The sequence below is a fragment of the Acipenser ruthenus genome, chromosome 1 (assembly GCF_902713425.1).
Source record: "Acipenser ruthenus chromosome 1, fAciRut3.2 maternal haplotype, whole genome shotgun sequence".
In the NCBI taxonomy this organism is placed as follows: Eukaryota; Metazoa; Chordata; class Actinopteri; order Acipenseriformes; family Acipenseridae; genus Acipenser; species Acipenser ruthenus.
This window is the reverse complement of record NC_081189.1, coordinates 20,300,221-20,320,614: the sequence shown is the minus strand read 5'-3', so window position 1 is coordinate 20,320,614 and position 20,394 is coordinate 20,300,221. Positions and strand designations below refer to the sequence as shown.

Below are 20,394 nucleotides of genomic sequence, written 5' to 3'. Positions count from 1 at the left end.
CAAGAGAGGTGGAAAACAGGGAAGGAAGAGAGGACTTGAGAAGATGGAGAAGCAGCAGAGGACGCATGAAGAAACCCATAGCAACCACTGTAGTGGAAAAGGCCAGTGAAGACGGTCAGCAAGAACAACCGACATTCCGCCTGAATGTCGTTATACATGTCTTTTTAAAATCAGAACCTTACCCTTTTTTTTTATTTATTTATTTTTTTTTTTTTTTTAAAAAGGCCTGGACAAAGCAGATGAACCTTGGTGGAAAATTTCCATTTTTATTTTAAAAATGGGCACTACAAGTAAAGTGAACATGAATTCCAATATGGTTGGTTGGTATATATTGTCTATTTGAGCAAACTTGTGATTTTATATTTATAGGTTTTGTACCACTTAAAAAGCACCATCTGCTAAAATCCTAATCAAGTAACTTTTAAAAAAAAATTAATTTGCTGATTTCCGTTTTATATAATAAAAATATGATTTTAAAAGAAACTTATTTTAGTCCTAGATTATAAATTAATAATAGATGTTGTCAAAAACAAACTATATAAAGGTTTTGTCTAATAGATGTTGTCAAAAACATAAACTATATAAAAGGTTTTGTCTAATAGATTCACCTAACTATTATTCAATTAGAATTAGGAACATCCAATTCACTACCGCCATGTCACAGGTTACTGCTTTAAAAACATTTTTACACCAAGGGTATCTCAACTTTTGCCCTCAATTAATTTGCTATGGGCCTCTATTGCATTGAACCCACGTCTCAACAATGCTTCAGCAAAGCAAGCAGTTGCGGGAAAAAACTGAAGAGTAGCAGGAGCCAGAGGAAGTTAGTTTGTTTCTGCCACAGGAAACCAAGAGCATGAAGGGAAGAGGAAGCAGGAAACTAGCCGGAGGAAAGGAACTGTTAGAGGTAGCTGAGGTGTTTTGCTTTTATTTGGGCAGTACCTCTTCCTCTGTGGACATCAGGGATTTCAAACTCTGGTCCATTATTCTAAGCTCTTCTTCCAGCTGCCTTACTCGACTGGGTTAGTCCACAGCAAAGGGAGGGCAGCAACAAACGCAATTCCCAGGGGGTGCATTGAGGCATGCATTACAAAGGGAAGAGAACAAAACAAAACCAAGTGCCCTGCTGCCGTTAGTGTGTCCAATGTCTCTTGTTTCACTTGTTAGGTTTATTTAGGGACACAAGAACTGGAACAACCACAGGCACCCTATATTAAAGAGCAGATTCTTGTATCAATAGCATCCACTCTTGTATTCCCGTGAAAGCTTTTGTGACAAAACCAGAACGGATTTCAATGAATATGGGGCGCAAAGTCTTTAACTCCAGTCTAATTTACTCTCATGAAAAGAAACCTGTTAATTTTAATAAAACTAGTACGGGACAACTGATTCATTTAAGGTGTCTGAGGTTTTTCTTTATGCCATAAAATATAAAAAACAAATAAGATACAGATTGCTTTGTGAATAGGCCTGCATGTTTTATTTATTTAGTTTCTAAACAAACCAGTTCAAGTATGTGTTCTGAAGAACACTCAAATAATGAAATATAAATGACTGTACCACTTATTTAATTTTGTATAACTTTATCCAACACCATATTTTTAATCCAGTTATAAAGAAGACCTCCAGCACTGCATACAGTACTAAAGGGTAAATAGGAGACCTTGCACCTAGCCTGAAGGGTGCTTAGATGAATCTCTTACACGCATGTCCCACAGTCAGCGCTCCGGTTACATGGTGGAGTATTCACTTTCCTACTGTTGCTTATCTCATTGTGAACCTTGGACTCATTTTAGGATTGGCCACTGGTTAATATTTAAATAAAAATGGGTGCATCATGGGAATATTCCACTCTCAGCCCTACACATGCAATACATCACATCTATAAATGTAGTTCTCTCCATTCTAGTTGCATGCAAAACAAACTGCTGAGTGATTTTTCAACACTATGAAAATCCCCTTGACAACCCAGCCAAAGTCTGCAACACCAGCCACCACATTACAAAAAAACCCAGCAAAAGACACATCTAATGTGTATTCGGTGACCTGCCAAAATGAAGTTTGGACCATGGTTTAATATTTCTTATGGACTACTGTACAGTACATAATCACAGAAACTATTTTCACTTTGTAACTTTAGCTGGGTTCTCACATGGGATTATGGCAAATCCAAAATTTCAAAATCGGCGATCAGCATATTCAGATTGCATAAAAACAAATTCATTAAAATGCTAATATGATTAATTAAATGCGGGCCTCCAAACAGGACTTTCCTTAGTAACGAGGAGCAGAGCAGCGCTTGACATTCAAACAGGTTTAGTGTGGTCCGTGCAGTCTTTGGATTATTCAAAGACGTGACTGTTAGTCATCATAAATCCATCAAACTAATCTTTCAATCAAGATTTTTGAGCAGAATGAAATGTAATCATTTGGTAAACTACTTTTTTTCTTTAATTGATAAGGAATTGTGTTACGGCTTTACAAATTCAATAAAAGATTTTTTTTCTGCTGTGTTACTAGTTCACAGAAATCTCAGGTGCTCACAAAGTAATGGATTAAAGTAGCAATACCACAGCAACCTGTGTAATGCACTATATAACTTGTATTTTGTGTCATCACATGCAGCACACGGCTGAAATACAGAATGTATGTTTTTCAGGTAAGAGGAAGTGGCACCTCACATATCCCATCATAAGTACCAGTACTCAAATGTCAGTGAGATCCATAAAGGACTTGCATTGTGTATTACAATAATTAAGCATTACTTTGGACCACAGCGTGGAAAAGCATCAGGTTTCAATTAGGCCAGTTAGTGAGTCAGCCCTGATTACTGTCAAAAGGATGGACATTACTTATGCTGTTGAGGCTCTATCTTTATTGAAAGACGCCACACATAGTTTACATTTATAAACCGCTAAACAATAAATCATATTTAAATAATATTGTTGCTCTGCTGTTACAGTGCCATTCCATGAAAAATACAATGTTTGTTTCATTTGATAAGTCATCAACATCAGACTACAGGCAAGCCCAAGACTTTGATTCTCAAACTGGAGAACACAACACAAAGTAAAACATGCTTACTGGTTCTTTAAAATAGCCGTGCTCTTTCCAAGTTTGAGATGCTAACATGCTTCTAGTGTCTTTCTATTAATTTATTTTTAAAACTTACACTTCCCCAACTTCTGCACGCTCTTCAGATCTCTCCAGCTCACCCTCCAGGATGACCAGCTTACGAGCAACCTACAAAAACAATGCAAACCAGCTTTGGTTACCTGCCTCAAACTCTGAAGTGGTTACTGAGACAGAAGAATACAGCAGAGTGACTGAGGTGGTTTCTGGACAGGTGACTGGTACAACATTCAAACTGATAGACAGACACACACACACACACACACACACACACACACACACAGAATTATGAGTGGCACAGTACATACATAGTTGTTTGTTTACCAAATATAGTGCTTCATTAATAAAGGATGCATAAACATGTCTCATCTTCTTTCTCGTTAGCATTAGCTATATCCCACTTTGTCTGTTGAAAATATTTTGGATTGTATTTTAGATTTTGGAAAATGCAGATATCTTAAAGACATCTCTACATGTGAAAAGCTGCAGCAAACCCTTCTTGGTACCGCATGGCTTCAAATGTTGGAGTTCAAACTCACTGCAGTGGTCCAATTGCAATCTATGCAAAACAATAGTTTTGAAGGACTATGTATTACAGCTCAGTGAAACTGGAGACACAGATGATTTATAACCATTACACAACTGTCTATATTTACTACACAGTAGTAAATCAATTTTGCTGAAGTTCACTTCACAGTACAATAAAACAATAACAATGGTTGAAAAGTAGAACTGTTTCTACCTATATCTCAATTGTTTAATAGGTTTGGAAAATGAACAGTATTTTATATATATATATATATATATATATATATATTATATAATTTGAAGAAGACTGCTCTGGAGCAAACACTTAAATCTTGCCCGTTTCTCAACACAGGTGGAGTTAATTTTAATAGACAGTCTTGGGAGTGTGTCAAAATAAACCTGACTGTTTAAGTTATCAATTGGCACTGATCCATCAGCTAAACTGCAGCACACCTCACAAAAGGACCAAGATTTCAGCTAAAACCCAACATGTGTGAACACCTGATTCAGCACAAGTAGCAAACACTGCTTTGTAACCGCTGGGGGTCTACAGCACGAGCCATGGTTTCAGACCTCCCCAGATCCATTTTATTATCCCCGCTATATTAATAAAGTGTGGACAGACAGTAAAGAAACTGCTAGCAGACATGGCATGTTAATTTAACATGGAACGCCTGTATCTCGATATCCTGGCAGCTGCACATGCTCTGTGGTGTACAGCATTTCACAGGGATCAGTAACGCAAGCGTGCCGAACAGACTTTATATGTTAGCTGCCTGAGCTATGATGGGAGGAGACTCTGTGAATGTAGTAGCTAACTACATCGAGTAGCAACTCCTCGGACTAACAAATTAATATTAAGGCAGGACAAAAAAAGACCACATTTTTGTACAGTCTTTCAAATTAACATTATAGGTAAAATGCAAGACTGTCGTTAACGCATACCCCATACGTTAGTATTAAAGTATGTACTGTATTTATTGGATGTACTCGTGACTTCAAGGTAATGTTGCATTTTAGTTTACGCACATAGTGTTTAAATTGGACAGAAAATTAATCAAAACCTTATCTGGAGTGCTGTATGCCAGTTATTGAAAAACTATTTTGCACTTTGGTATTTGAAACACAGTTAGGCCCAACGCAGCCTTCCCAGGACTGAGGTCATCAATCAGATAAAAGAAGAATCAGACCCTTTACCTCCTCGTATTTTCGGTCAGCCTCCTCAGCAATGTGTTTGGCTTCTTTCAGCTGCAAATCCTGCATCTCCATTTTCTCCTCATCCTTAGATGCTCTGTTCTCAATAACCTTCATACCTCTGGAAAACATAATAATAATAAATAATAATAATAATAATAAAAGGATCACTCTGAAAAGTGATCATGTACAGGGTTTTATACAAACTCATTATTATGATGATATTTAATAAGTGATGGGTTTGTCTGGAATATTTTATAAAAGGTACTTTATCATTTCATGTACTGATTGGCATCAAATGCACTGAATGAGTTCACACAGCCCTGACGGACAGATGCATAAATAACATTTAGCTGCGAGTGTATTCAAATTAAACAGTGCAAAGTAATCTGACAGCTACAGGTAATTAGTTATTGATCTGTCTGATCAAACTGACATTAACCAAGAGATTGCTTTACAATTGCAGCATCATGCAGCGTGTACTGTACACACACTTTTTTTTTTTTAAATCTTAGTTAGCATTGGTAATGTCATTTAACAAAAAAATGACGTGTAGAATACACACACACCTACCCACCCACCCACCCACACGGTCGCACTGAGTACTGTAGCACTGGGAGGGAGTTACTGTAACTCAAATGTGTTGTGTAAATGACACCCGAGAATAGACTTCGGAGAAGCACAAACAGGAGTCTAAATTGCCATTACCATAAAACTAGTTGACTGTGGGAATTATACATGTAAATACTGTATTTATATAAAAAAAGAGAACTTTTGATGGAATGAATATAAATCTTCGGCTCCTTCCAAATCCTTCGGTGCACACTGCAGCCCTGGTACAAGGCCATCTGCAAACCTGTTAATAAGGCGTCTACAGTATCTGAAATGCCTTCTGAAATATGACTAAACTTGATGCCCTTGAAAAAGAATGTTCTTATTTTAAAGCTTGTTTAACAGGCTTTACTTTATTATTTTTTTTTAAATACTGAATTGATGCAAGTCATTGACATGAGGAAGAGGTGGCCAAACCAAAGCGGCTCCAGGTGAAATGCTGGGTGACGCACACTTTGCGGCTCAAATGAAATTAAGAAAGAATAATAAAACAAAACAAACAAAAAAAAAGTAAAAATAAACACGTTTATTATTTTTTCTTCTCTCCCCTGTTTATTTCAGCCTGCATGTTCACTGCACATTTCGTCACTTGATGACCTTCGACACCGCACGCTTGCGCACGCGTATTTCCATCACCTCCAAAGTACAAGGCTTTAAGACAGAATGGGAGGAAGAGTGTGCTTTCAGTGAAAACAGTGGTAAACCTCTGTGTCTCCTCTGCAACAAACCGCTTACACACTCTAATCGGTACAAGGCGAGAAACCACAACACATTCTCATCCGAATATCCTCCTGGATAAGGTGCCACTTCAGGAGCAAGTTGGCTGCTATCATATTCAACTGCGTAAAATACAACAACTTGTTAAGACGCTAAAGTGATACTAAAACAGTAACTTAAAGCCTGTGCTCACTTGTTTGTTGCCACATTCTCCTGAATGGTTAATCTGTGCAGCTGATGACTGCAATGAACTCAGCATGTTTATATTTTAAATATTTTGCAAGCGTTGTGTCTGGAATTGGTGACGGCACCTCTAATTGTGTACAGTGTAACATGAGAAATAGCATGCTGCAGCTCCCATGCTGTGTCAGTGTGGTCCTGATCTGAGAACATGCAACAAAGACAGCTACCATTGTTACCGTTTTATTTTTCAGTAAAAAAAAGTTTAAATTGCAGCGAGTTGGTTCTGCTATTTACGATATTAAAATACTAAATGTTTACACAACACTCAAACACGTTTGGTCACCGTCACAACTGTTGCATGAAACTGGGTTTACCGTATTCTGCTGGTGTTAATACAGCACCTATCTCCACTTGCATGCATTTATTTGATGAAATTGCTATTATTATTATGATGTGTATTTGTTACCGTCCTTCTCGCACTTCTTATACGTTTTCCACAGACCGACATCATAGCGCATTAATAAATAGCGACACATGCTTTTAAAGGGAGAGACAGCATTTTTGTGTTGCAGGCACTAGTCGCTTAACCCCGAAAAAACTGTTCACAATTTTTTTTGTTGCATTTGCAACCGTTTCATTCCCAGTCTGGAGCCCTGTAAATTCGAGCCTTACACATTTTACACACAGCACGACTCTTATCAAGAACACGAGGTGACTCCACACTGGCTTTTAAACCAGCCAGAGCAGGTAGAATTTCGCCGTCGCCCTGATGAGATTATCAACATTAATAACCCGCCTCCACTCAGCTTCCGTTTCGCTCCGTGTGTCGATAATCGTATCATCAAAAAAAATATCACGGCACACCGTGTAAATCGACACACCCCTAGCAGGTACTGTAATCCCTTTCAAAATAATTTGTCATTCACAAAGCTCTCAGAAGTATTTAAAACACGTAGCAGAAAGATTTTTTTATTTTTTTATTTTTTTTAAACCAAGCATTCAGATCTTCAAGGGAAGAGCTTGTAAAAAAGAATCCTTATTAAAATGTGTTTTATGTGGTGTTTTTGGTGTAAATCAGGGCAGTTATCCTATGTTGCTTCATAATAACTGAATATATTTTATTTAAACATGCATAATACATACAGTATAAACAGAAATAATGGAAAAACACCATGGTGTTACATTTAAAGTTTACATGTTCTCCCTTGTTCTTGTGTATTTTGCTTCCATCAAGAGATAACTACTGTATTGCACAGAGTAAGTGCAAGATTCTGTTATAATGTTTGAGAGCCACATTAACATTTTGGTATGCGGCTCGCAGGATGAGGAAGTTTGGCCACCCCTGACGTAAGGGGTCGAGACACCCACGTTGGTCCACTTGAGCTGAAATATAACACTGTATCCTAAATGTAGTATTCACACAGAATGCTCAGAAACAATCCCTGCATATGGTGTCTGTGTGGATGTACCAGATAAACACAGGAATAAACCCTGTACTTTACCAAGCATTTACAGGATTGTCCATGATCTAATCTTTACAAACAATGACCTCTTGGTGCCCCAACACTTCAGCTATTCATATCAGTTTTACTGTCTCCTGGGACAACTGTAGCTTGGTAGCAACCAATCAACAGCTGCAAAAACATCATACAACTGTCAAAGTACTATTGTTTCACACATAGATCCACTTGCAGATATGGGTGTACAGTAGTCTCTGGCTCTCGGGAAGCAAGCAAAGTGTTCTCTTTGCCGAAAGACAAGACAGAGTTAAAGGTGTTCTTTTAAGCAAAGTTCCTGTTCCTTTAGTCAGAGCAATTACAATGGGAAAATTCCATTTCACCACAAGGTTGTTCCCTTTCTCTTAGGAGGTGTTCCTATACACGGAGACTACTGTACTGTTGCTCATTTCAAGAGGGTAACTGTAAGGCCCTGTCCACATTATATAATCAATCTCGAGAATCGTACTCAAAAACGTTTTAATTAATTCAGCTCAAAGCGTCCACACTGAAGTACAGTTTCATGTTAAATTCAAAGGAATACTGTATATGTAAATGGTTTTTTCGGGGCTTTTGCTTTTTATATACTGTATGAAATTAATGTTTTCGATTACTTCTGGTTTTTTTCTGCCACAATATGTATGAACTCAACAGCACACTTCTTTCCTTTTTTCTCTTCCACAACGAAATCCTTATGGTCACAGGCACACTCTTCTGGGTTTCTTGTGTTCAGGCATTTTTTTACATTTCGCCACAATTTGCAATTCTGTTTTAAATTCCACGAGCGTGTAAATCCTACCTATAGTACTGTAATATAGCTTTAAATCTCACGAGCAAGAACATCTCGTTTTAAATCTTGCACACATGTTACAATCCTCCAATAGAAATGTAGGAATTTGCTGCCACTCGGTAGTTGGGGTGGGTTTAAAGTATTCAGAACGAATCAATGCGAGATACAAGTCAGGAAGGAGGGACCGTGCCCAACTGCGCTGGGAGGATTTTTTTTTTTGTATGTTATTTTATTATTTTTTTTTCATAGGGAAAGGGGTCAAGTCAACGGGAATGGAGTAACCATTTCCAGTGTTTTTCCCGTGTTTATTGGCTGTACACCGATTTCATTTTTTTTTTTTTTTTTTTTAAATCGGGGTGTTATCATTTTTTATCGGTTAAAACCGAAAATCAGAAGCCCTCTATACATTGCACTTGAATTACGAGTGGTGCTGTAGGGAAGGAAAGTTGTTACCGGTCTGTATATTGATGTATTTTTTATTAGACTTGCAATAGAGAAATAATTTTAAATTAAGGATTGTTCATTTAAGCCTGTAACTTACAACTGAAATGTTCTTGCACTGTAACTGTTTTGTTATTTATATAGCTTTTCCTACTGGCAAAAATGACATGAAACTGGTGATTGCTTTTGATCCTGCCTCCTTTGGTGTTTTAGTCAAGTCTTGCATATCCTAAAAAAAAAAAAAAAAGCGCATACAGCAAGAACCTGGTTGCCACATTAAAATTTCAACAGCATTCAAAGCGTTAAACAGAAGAGCTTATCACAGAGCAGAATGACAAACCAATCAAACTGTAAGGAGAGACTGGATACAAGCCAAACTCCAGCAACCTTGAAACAATGAATACAACCACAGTAGTACTGAATCTTAGGAACATTCTGCAATTTACTCCTGAGCAACATCCGAAGAATCCGACCCTTCCTCACCAACCACGCCACCCAGCTCCTGGTCCAGGCCTTGGTACTCTCCCGCCTAGACTACTGCAACTCCCTCCTGGCTGGCCTCCCTGCGTCCGCCACCCGTCCGCTCCAGCTCATCCAGAACTCCGCTGCCCGCCTGGTGTTCTCTCTGCCTCGCTTCTCCCACGCAACTCCACTACTCCGCTCACTCCACTGGCTACCGATCACCGCTCGCATCCAGTTCAAGACTCTTGTACTAGCCTACAGATGCCTTGACCAGACTGCACCCAGCTACCTCCAGACCCTCATCTCTCCCTACACCCCCACTCGACCTCTACGCTCCGCCTGCACTAGAAGACTGGCTCTACCTCCTCTACGCTCCCCTGCCTCCACAGCCCGCTCCTTCTCCAACCTTGCTCCGCAGTGGTGGAATGACCTACCTACAGATGTCAGGACCGCCCAGTCCCTGACCACATTCCGGCGCCTCCTTTAGACACCTCTTCAGACAGCACCTGTAGAACTCCTCTGTTTTTCCCCTGGGACACTATCACCCTTCCTTAAATGCGCTTTATTTGCTTTTATCTGCCCCCTATTTTACTGCATTTAATCCTGTACTTCAGAGTACTGTAATCAAGGTCTAAACAATAAGCCTTGACACCTTTGCTTCAAAAGGAAGATCCTTTGGCAAACCAGATAACGATCCAGACTTAAATTCATACAGACCAAGTCATCTGATTAGATCAAGGTAACTCACTCAGAAACCAGACCAAGCATGACGAGCATTAACACCTTCACTTCAAGGAAGTGTGAACGTTGATGTGACCTAGCCAATCAGAAACTTGTACTAGCTCCTTTGTTCCAGAATCCTATAAAATAAGAGTTTTAGCAACAAAATGCTTCTTCAAAACGCATCTGTAAGCATGTTCTTGTTGCACCGCTGTTATAGCCAAAAATGGCTTCCAAGCTATTAGTGCTCTACCATGTTCTTCAAATCGCTCCTCAGAGGAGCCCAGTTGTGATGCCTTGAGAAGTCCTTACTTTACTCAAGAAGATGCTAGGAAGAATTAAGGTACTTCCAGTACAGTTTGATTTGCCCTTAGGAACCTATGAAAGAGATCCTATTGTAAATTTGGTAACTTGTGATATGCATTGTGAAGTCATTTTAGAGAATGTCTTTGTAATATCTTAGAAGTTACTTTGTTGCATACTGGTGGAGAATATCTTACGGAATCATTTTTTTTGTGTGTGTATGGGAAACACATGAAAGTTTTCATTGTAATTGCAAGCAATTTAAGCCAAGTGATTGAGAAAATCTCTTATAGTTAATTCTATAGAAGCTGAATGCTATTGTTGTTTTGTTATGTTGTACAAATAAATAATTATTGTTTAAACAAAATGAACACAGTCTCATTTGCAAGCTTGCTTATATACATCAACCTCAGGCCGGAACTTGAATCAAGGGGGAATTAACGGCCTACTATTTGTCACAGCATGTAAATCTGATGTTATTTTCAGAGGATAACATCACAGAGGATTTATATACTGTAATCACTACTAATTGTGAAATCCCTTAATAATTAGAATACATATAAACTGTATCTCTATATACACCTAAGACTCCTGCATTCCTCACCTCTCGCTCTCATCTGCTGCTTTCTCCGCCTCCTCGAGTTTTAGAAGGGCGGTGGCGAGACGCTCCTGGGCTCGGTCCAGCTCCTCCTCCACCAGCTGGATACGACGGTTCAGAGAGGCCACCTCTGACTCGGCCTGCAGAGAGAGAGCCAGGCAAACACTCAGCACAGAGCACAGGACACATCTCAACATGCAAGACCTCCTAATAATGAATAAAATAAGTTTACATTACAGCAAAGTTAGGCATTAGGAGAGCAAGATTTCCAAACACGAAGCAGCTGCCATCAAGAGAGCTACGTCTCTGGAAACTCTATAAACCCTAAACACTTGGGATCATTTTTTGCAATGATGTGACCAGAACACTAATACAACAGATAACTAACTTGCCCTACATTTTTGTGGTCTGTGGAATTCATGTTAACAGCTAGATTATCACTTAATGTTTTTTGCAGATTTACACTGGACTTTAAAAACCCTCTCTGTAGTCTGTAGCTACTTTATATTCTGATGCTATTTTGTCACACTCACCAGGAATCTCACTTTTTTTTACATTTGTATTACCCTAAAAAGATGACAGTAAAATGAAGTCAAGTAGCTTTAGGTTTCGGCCAGTGCTCTCATTGTGGTAGTGCACAAAACAAACAAAGTGTTTTGTTTTATTAAACGCCCTACGCAGGATTTAATGATGTCATCTATTAGACCTGTGTCCCCTGTAGGTCATATTGGCAGAGCCATCAATAATTATTTGAATATAAATAGTAAAAAACAGCAGAAATTTAACGTCAAGTTGCAATGATGATACTCTCCAAAACTCACAAAAGCAAGAAAAAAAAAATTTTATTTTCCCTACATTCTTGAAAAAAAAAGGGGGATTACATTTCCAGGGCAGCTAGACAACATACAAGTCCATATGCTGACTTTGGTTAAACTTCAATTTTTGACTCAAGGTTAAGGAATTTACACAACCTTTCCCATAAGGGAACATAAGTCAAAGTTTGACATTTGATGCATCATTTGCTTTTTTTTTTTTTTTTTTTTAAATCTTAGTCTGATTGGTATGTTTGTTTGGGCCCCTCTCTCACAGTCACCTTCACTGTCATGCAAACAAAAAAGCAAATCACCCCTGACCGACTCCACACACGCTGCACCTACAGTAGTGATGCAATTAACTATCACAGGTAAAAGGGTGTTGTTTTTTTTTTTTTTTAACATTTAATGTCTATTTAAAAATGACTTGCATGTCCTGCCAGCTATTTATTACATCCTTCACAGTACGTAAAACGTTTGACATTTACTGAGGTTTTGTCAATCCATGTCATTTTAAAGGAATCGTTGCTGCAGGCCAGCTGGTAAAGTGCAGTGCCATTGATTCCACCCAGATAACGTAGGTAACGAGAAACTCAGCAGACAATCTGGGCTTTGAGGGAGTGGAGAAGAGGAATTTGTTCTCTTGTGTAATGAAATGCTGTTAGGCTGACGGCATGCAATATTCTGGGGTGCTGCTCTGAAAGAAGCCTTCTTCAAATATCCCAGTTTACCGCACTCACCACGCTCTTAAAACTGGTATTCTACTGCATCTGTTTAACATTTTCATTACACCCAATACTGCAACTAAAACACACTGCCCAAGTATTTTTAGGGTTTGGATTTCAAAATTCAAAAAATCGAAAGCACAGATCATGTCCGTTTTTCTTTCTGTCAATCTGTGTGTCACTCACACAATAACTGCCAAGAACACTTAATCCTAAACATAGACTCCTCGCCTCCCACAGACCTTTGGTATTACATTTGAATTTTATACAAATCAACTGTTGACTTTATACAAATATATTCTGTTCCTATTTCTAGTAGAGAGATCATGAGGAACCTTATATGTGTGCACTGGCAGAGGGAAGTGACAGATACAGTATGGAATAGCATTAGCCAACAGACATTATGTAATGTCTGTGGCCTGAATTGATCCGAAATTTCAGAACCTCAATTTCAAAAAGCAATACCATAACCCTTCATCACCAGAAGCTAAAAGTAATATTTGGTACCCAAAAAATACATCCCATCCATGAAAAGGATAATACACTGTGAATACGACATAAATGAAAACTACTGTAGTACCATCAATTTACTACAGGAAACAATCACAAACATAGCAAACTATATCACTTTCAAGGTTAATGGCTTCAGAGTTCATACAGTACATTAAATTCACTTACTGTAACCTATGGGCAAATTATAACACCTGGAAAAGCAGTGTGAAAGATGTATTACCATTGTGGCATTTCAAGTCTAAGGTTTGCCAATTATTATTTTATTTTTTTCTAAGTTAGTTAAGGTACTGTAGTTGTGGTCACTTAAGTTCAATTTTTAAAAAGGGTAATGATGAAATTATTTTAGATTTTTTTAACTTACAAAACCCCAGAGTTATCAGACACAACGTGATACAAGGTCAGCTTCCTTCTCGGCTCTCAAACCCTCCAAATTCAGAACAGGCCTATTCAAATAAACACACTTTCACGTTAGCAGGACTGTCAGCTACAACAATAACCACCCAAAACACAGAACTAATGTTGGTGGAAACTGGAACATAGTAAGGAGCAAAGGAAGTGAATGCATGAGGCTTCAAATCAACCAATAATGTCACTGCCAGTGCCAACCCATGCTAACTGTTCTGTATTTACCTCCTGATTACAATAGCATTTCTCAAGGGTCCCAGAATACCTTCACTCTAATCATTAACTACTGTACAAGCAGAACCATCCGGACTGCTGCGGTTTTAAGCCATTTACAGTAAACTGCATCTCACTATACAGAATCTGGCAACTTAACAGAAGTGAAGTATTCTGTGTTCTTAGAAAAGTCCACATAAGTTTCAGTTGTCAGGAAATTCATAACTAGAAAAATAGGTCAACAACAATACAGCTAGTTCCAGTTATTTTACATGCACAGAAACTGGATTTAGCTTCAAATAGTTCCCTTTTCTAACCTCTGACAATCTTTAAAATCCCTACTAGTTTTGTCATGGCCCTTGATATCACCCTTCATATCATTATCATCATGCATAAAGCAATGGCTGCAATCACAAACGTCACAGTGCAGTATGTGTCTCTTTTAATATGCATAATTTATAGTTGTTGTACGGTTATTCACAATTACATTACTCACAAGTCATTAAACGGTCTTCATCGCAATATTCTTTTGTTAACATTAGTTTTTGCAAAATGTTTTGCAAACATAACGAAAAATTATGAATTACAGTACCGGCAATTTTCATGGCATTCATTTTCATAACAGAAAACCAGAATATATATTATCTTCCCATAATTCCTATACAATCTCTAGAAAGCTGCCTCAGCACAAACTTTTAATTTTGACCCAATTACACATTGAAAATAATTGGCATATACTCAAAATAGACTTCCTCTAACAAGTACTGTTATTTTTCTGTGCTGGAAGAAGAAATGACAAAAGACAACGCCGCCGCTGTCATACTCAAGACCACAGAATACCGACCATCATTCTGTTTGCAATGTCAGTGGCTATGCACCCCTTTTCTAATCTGCAAATACTTTATACTAATCATTCTCACAACGAATTGATATACTGAGCTCTTGCAGCCAAAGAGGCCCAAAATGGGGTTATCAGCTGGACACCACTGAACAGGTACTGTACAGCAAATGTAGAAAGGAAGAAAGATGATCCCTGCATTGCAAAGCTACCCTGCACACAAAACTCATCCTAGTGAAGTCAATTAGTATGTACAGGATACGCATCACGTTGCTAATGTCGAAGTAATATCACCTTATTGCTTTCGTGGTACAGCAAGTATTGCAAGTATTGTAAAGTCAGTTGAGTATTAGTACCAGTGACGTGCGGTGGATGACATGTCTGGGTAGGTATTACTGTCAGGCCACAATGCATAAAATGCATAAAACACAAACCAGTATTGTTCTATGGTACTTGTTATATTGTACAAAGGAGCACAATATCAAACAAACAAACATAACAGTACTGTTCTTTCCCTCCCTCTATTACTGTAGTTTAAATAATTAAGAACTTCAATTGTTAACACAAGCACAACATGGAATATAAGACTAAAAGCAAAATAGTAAAAATTAGTAGCTACACAAAACTGCATACCGTACAAAGACCATTACGCTTTCACGCTAACCACAAGTAGCCAAAATGTCCAAACATGTTCCACTATATTCAATTGCTAAGTTCAACGTCCAGCTTCATTGCATACAAAACTCAGTTTTACCATTAACACAAATCAGTGAGACAAATCGCTATTCAGCGAAACCTGCATAACACATGTTAAACAGTAATAACTGTTAATAAAATGTTTGATTTTACTTACATAATGTTAGTCATTTATAGATTAAGTCCTTCCGTCTGTTTTTCTTGAAAGGACACCTTTGAAAATTTCTTCAGTTTCAATATCCATTCCGATTTCCCTTGACTTTGATTTATTGCCGTGTTTAAAGCAATTTTTGATTGTTTAACGATTAGTGCTTGTATCCAAAAGCGCGCTGATGTTGAGATCACATACCGTACAATGGCTGGACAAACATGATTGATTGACAGTTAGACTACAGAGGTAAAGCAGTTCTGCACCATGCTTATTTCCAGTCTATTTGATCAATGCAGCCCCATTCCTCAGGGACTTGTTGGAGAACTATGGAATGTCAATTCTAGCACAGAATGCATTCCAGATCCCTGCTCATGTTTCACTGGGTTCCTACCTCAGGGTTCCCCAGGGACTATCCAGCACTTCATTACTACTGTGTGTACAAGTTGTATCAGAGCAGCCTTAGCGTAAATTAGCATGCAGTCGTTTGAGAGCTGCACAACTCTACAGTTTCAAGAGGTAAATGATCTGTGAGCCCAGAACTTCAACAGCCTTGCAGGTTTAGGTTTCGAGAGTGTGTTAATTTCCATTGTAGTAAACACAGGCCAATCAGGTATCTACTACACACTGATTAAAAGCAGTACACAATGATCATCAACAGACAACAAAATCCATTCTCCCCAACTCAACCCAAAAATACTCAACTACAAAATGTGCCAGCTTTAGCAACAGTAAAGGGCATGGCTCAGCTATTGTATTCAAGTCACTGAAGACTTACAAAGGAAACATCAGCCATTGTTATGTTTTCTTCTTTTGGGATCCCATTGGACTGCGTGGAGAAAGCATTACCATGTAAAGTGCTTTAACAACTATTTAGACAATTGAACTGGCTAGAAGATGGGTTAAAATTGTATTGTGACAGTGACACAACCTGTTCAAGAACATGCTTTTAAATGTAGCAATACACAGCAGTTAAACACTAAAGATTGCAGAGACAACCAGTCCTGGTCTTTAATTCTCTTTGTTCACACTCACATGTGCAGTATATGGATCTACAACAGTGGCAGCTTAGGATTTGCTGCAACTTCATTAAAATAAATTTCAAATTTCAATAACTTTGTACTATACATATGATCAAACTAGCGCTAGAAAATAAAGCTGAGGACCTATTATGACGACAAGAACTCAAAGCGTTAGGAAACCAAAACAAAGTCACATATTCCAATACGGCAGACGTCTTCGGTCATACAGAAAAGGGAAGCACAGTGTACCATTACTGCAATATTTAAAAAAAAAAACATTATATACAAAGTCACCCCATGTAATGAATGGCTTGGAATATCCACAACCCTAGAAGACCTGTTGACCTGCAGTAGTAGTACAGCTCTCTAGCACTGCAGAAACAGTGCTCTGAAGAAGTGACTTCTCCACTAGAAAAGAACATCTGCATGAGCCCGAACTCCCACGGCTGTCCTCAGCTCCAGTGGCACTCAGGAAATATTGAAGCTAAATGCACTGGCTCTGGGAACAATGAGCCAGTTAAACACTGCTGGAGCCGAGTGGGAGCAGGGATATGTATTGAGGCTGGAGACCAGGAAACTAAAAGGATGAGAGCGAGGTGGGACAGCTTCTCCACTGCCTGAATAACAACTTGTTCCAATTTTTTTCAGAAAAGTATTCATCCAACGCAACATTTGGCAGAGCTTTTAAGAGTGATTTGCGTTCATTCTAGAATTATAAATTATAATATGTCACAGATGGCTAGGACATGGTGTAGTTGTCAGCATTCACCCCTTTGGATTGGCTTAGGAGGTCTTGGGTTTATTCCACCTACGCACAAACTCAAAAAAGAAGCACCAAAATGAGTAAAGTACTTTAGGTTAGCTAACTGTTCAAAGGGTTTAAAAGAAGTGAAAACTCCAAACGGGTCAAGAGGGAGGGGGGTCACCGATGAAAGAGACTCTCACAGATCAGACAGGTAAGGATTCACACTGGCAGGCACTGTAAATACCCTATGAATCCAAGCATTTGAATCCGTGCAAACAATTTGAGGTTATGGTTTTGTAGAGATGTTATTAGGCTTGACATAGAGCATTTCTGTACACTACCCAAACACCGTAAACGAGTCATTTCAGAATTTGTGAAAGGTGAAAGTTAAGCAAACGTTTTCACACGTGCAAATGTTTTGTTTTTTTTTTAAATCAATTTATTTTACAGATTTTTTCTTCATTCCACGACTTCACTTCTAGAAATGTTTACACAGAAACTATTAATAAAATGCTTATAAAATCACACACGATATTCAAGAACATGAACCATGAAGACTGCACAGGAGTGAGTTCAGGAAATAAAAAGCACAGCTCTGAAAGTCATATAAAGCCCTGTGATGAAGTTTTTTTTAGATGTCACCACCCTGTTTCAGGCCCCTGGTTGCAGCTATGTGATGACTCTGTGTAGACGATGACTCTGTGTAGACGGGCTGCCTGTACCTCTTTGCACTTCTCAGGTCAGGCACTCCATCCCAACCCCCAGAAAATGCAAAGGTCGTAATTAAATCAGACAATTCTACTGAAAAAAAATAGGTTAACAGCAGACACCGACACAGAAGCTGGGTATTATTACGAGACCCCACAGGGAAGTACTGAGAAACTGAAAGTTTAAAGCTAATTCCATTAACCTTTTGCCCAAGGACGTGGTTTTATTAAGGTAAACTAAAGTCTCTTGCATCTAATTTATGAAACTAATGTTAAACATTAACATACAGTAATGCAGAACTAAGTGAAACATGTTCTGTGCCCCCCTTTTAATATTGTAGTCAGGAGCCACAGTTAAAATTCTGTAGGTTACAATAGTATGATTATAGTCTATAGACCACACATTTATGCAAGGGTCACAGTTACAAATCAAAGGGCAGCAGGGACACCAGACAACAAGGCAGTATCCCCATGTTTCAATTATATTAATATAACAATTGGTCTTCAATACGTCATACGTGTGAACATTGCTAAGATTGTAGTGGTGTGAGCAGGAGAGGGTTATATATATATATATATCATGCACATTATTTCATGCATTTCATGTCAGCAGCTATGCATGGAAACATTGCAACTGTAAGAAACTTCCGATTCTAACTCCATACTTTGCCTGGCTGCTGCACTGTCATGATCTACATTTTCTTTTAGAATTATTTTAATGCTAACAGTTCATTATAATTACACTGTAATTTAGTACCGCTTAATACTATTGCACACGTTCAGTATCATAACGCGAACGCGTCTACCTCAATATTCTTTCCTTTTTCTCATTCAATTGTCCGGCCAACACCCACCCTCCATTTTGAAGAAATCGATCCGATTCCAGATCCAGGTCGTTGTTTATTTTTCACATGCAAAATTTGAAAGCATTTTGAAACAATGCACAATACGGCAAATCCAGTCTCGCTAGACCCCGCATCACGAATGTTTCATTTTCAGTTTATTATAGTACCACTAAGAGACTGCATCAAACATTTTCACATAAAATTGTACATTTCCAATGTACAATTTTAACTTTATTAAACGTTTGAGAATTGTTAATGTTCAGATTAATGTCCAAATAGCCTCATTGCAAACAATGCTCGTTAAATTACAGCAGCCCCTTGTTAAAACAATAGTTAGAAACTGCAAACGTTTTAATACAGTGAGACGACTGCATATAGAGCCTGTTTTGAATGGTTATCGGGTTTGCATTGTAATGTATATATGTAATTATATGTTCGCTTAATTCTTAATTAAAGTGAATTAAATATTATACTGTTTTACGTCTTTGTAAATGCAAATCATACTTTTTTTTTCTGCCACTTCAGTATTTAGTTAACATACATACATAGAAAGAAAAAACCGCTTAATAATCAACTACAGTCCAGTACAAAGTCTTGCTGCACAGCTGGGTGCTGTCGACCAAATTATGTGTGAAACACACAGCAATCTACGCAATTCTTAATCAAATTAATTAAAACCCAAATCTAATCGCAAATGGGTTGAGGCCATCTGCTGTTGCAACCTCTATCCACATCAAACAGATACATAGTAACCCAACACAATATTCTGCATGTTACTTTCACATAAACAGAAATTCACTCTCGCGTAGCGCACAATGCTATTGCCCGTCTCTGGTCCCACCCTCACTCTGCACTGTGTTTTTTCATTCAACACATATTTGATTATACACCCATTTTAAAGGCACAAGTTTTTTGTTTTTGTTATTTTACTATAAATATATAACTATATTGTATTATATTACAAAAAAATGCATACTCTTTCTCTGGCCTGACTCTCTGCATCCACCTCCCGTTGCAACCTCTCCGCCCGTTCCTCTGCATCATCAGCTTGCTGCTGGAGGGTCTGGATTTTTCTTTTCACAGCTTCAATCGAAGTAGCACCAGCCATTTTATATGTATTACTACAATTTCCTAACTAAAGCCTTATTATAAAGTATTAAAGTTTCAGCACTGTCCGGGTCAATTGTTCACAGCGCCCTGACCGCCGCTGCTATCACACAGTTCACTGCAGAACCACTGACTCACACACTGAATGACTGTTCAAACGTCTTGCATGAAAAAAGTGACCTGCGCGCGCGCGCTCTCTCTCTCACTCATTTTTTTTTTCTCCAAGTTAACTCTGGTGGTTTGGATCACCAGAACATTTTCGCTTCCCTTTAAGTACGAGGTTCGAGTTTCAATATACATTACTCGAATATACACACAGCTACCCATGCCCCTTTGTTTTTCTTCAACCATTGATGTTGCAGATTGGTCATAGCGACTAGTTTAAAAACACAGTGATCATTTTGCTGTCTGAAGAAATTCACAGTACAGAAGCTGCAATGAA

At 38.3% G+C, this 20,394-nt stretch overlaps 1 protein-coding gene across 12 annotated transcripts in view; it reads right to left on the bottom strand.

Annotated features, from left to right (window-relative positions):
- The window catches only part of LOC117409268 (tropomyosin alpha-1 chain), a 47,465-nt gene that overhangs the window by 12,585 nt on the left and 14,486 nt on the right, over positions 1–20,394 (bottom strand). For 3 of the 12 annotated variants that reach the window (XM_059020489.1, XM_059020410.1, XM_059020405.1), the window contains exons 3-6: positions 11,183–11,316; positions 4,858–4,975; positions 3,173–3,243; positions 943–1,018 (exon numbers count right to left, since the gene is read on the bottom strand). In XM_059020489.1, the coding sequence (XP_058876472.1) occupies positions 943–1,018; positions 3,173–3,243; positions 4,858–4,975; positions 11,183–11,316 (399 nt within the window). Of the gene's footprint in view, positions 1–942; positions 1,019–3,172; positions 3,244–4,857; positions 4,976–11,182; positions 11,317–19,821; positions 20,157–20,394 lie in introns of those variants that run through there. The other 9 variants (XM_059020438.1, XM_059020380.1, XM_059020350.1 and 6 more) reach the window with 7 other exon arrangements.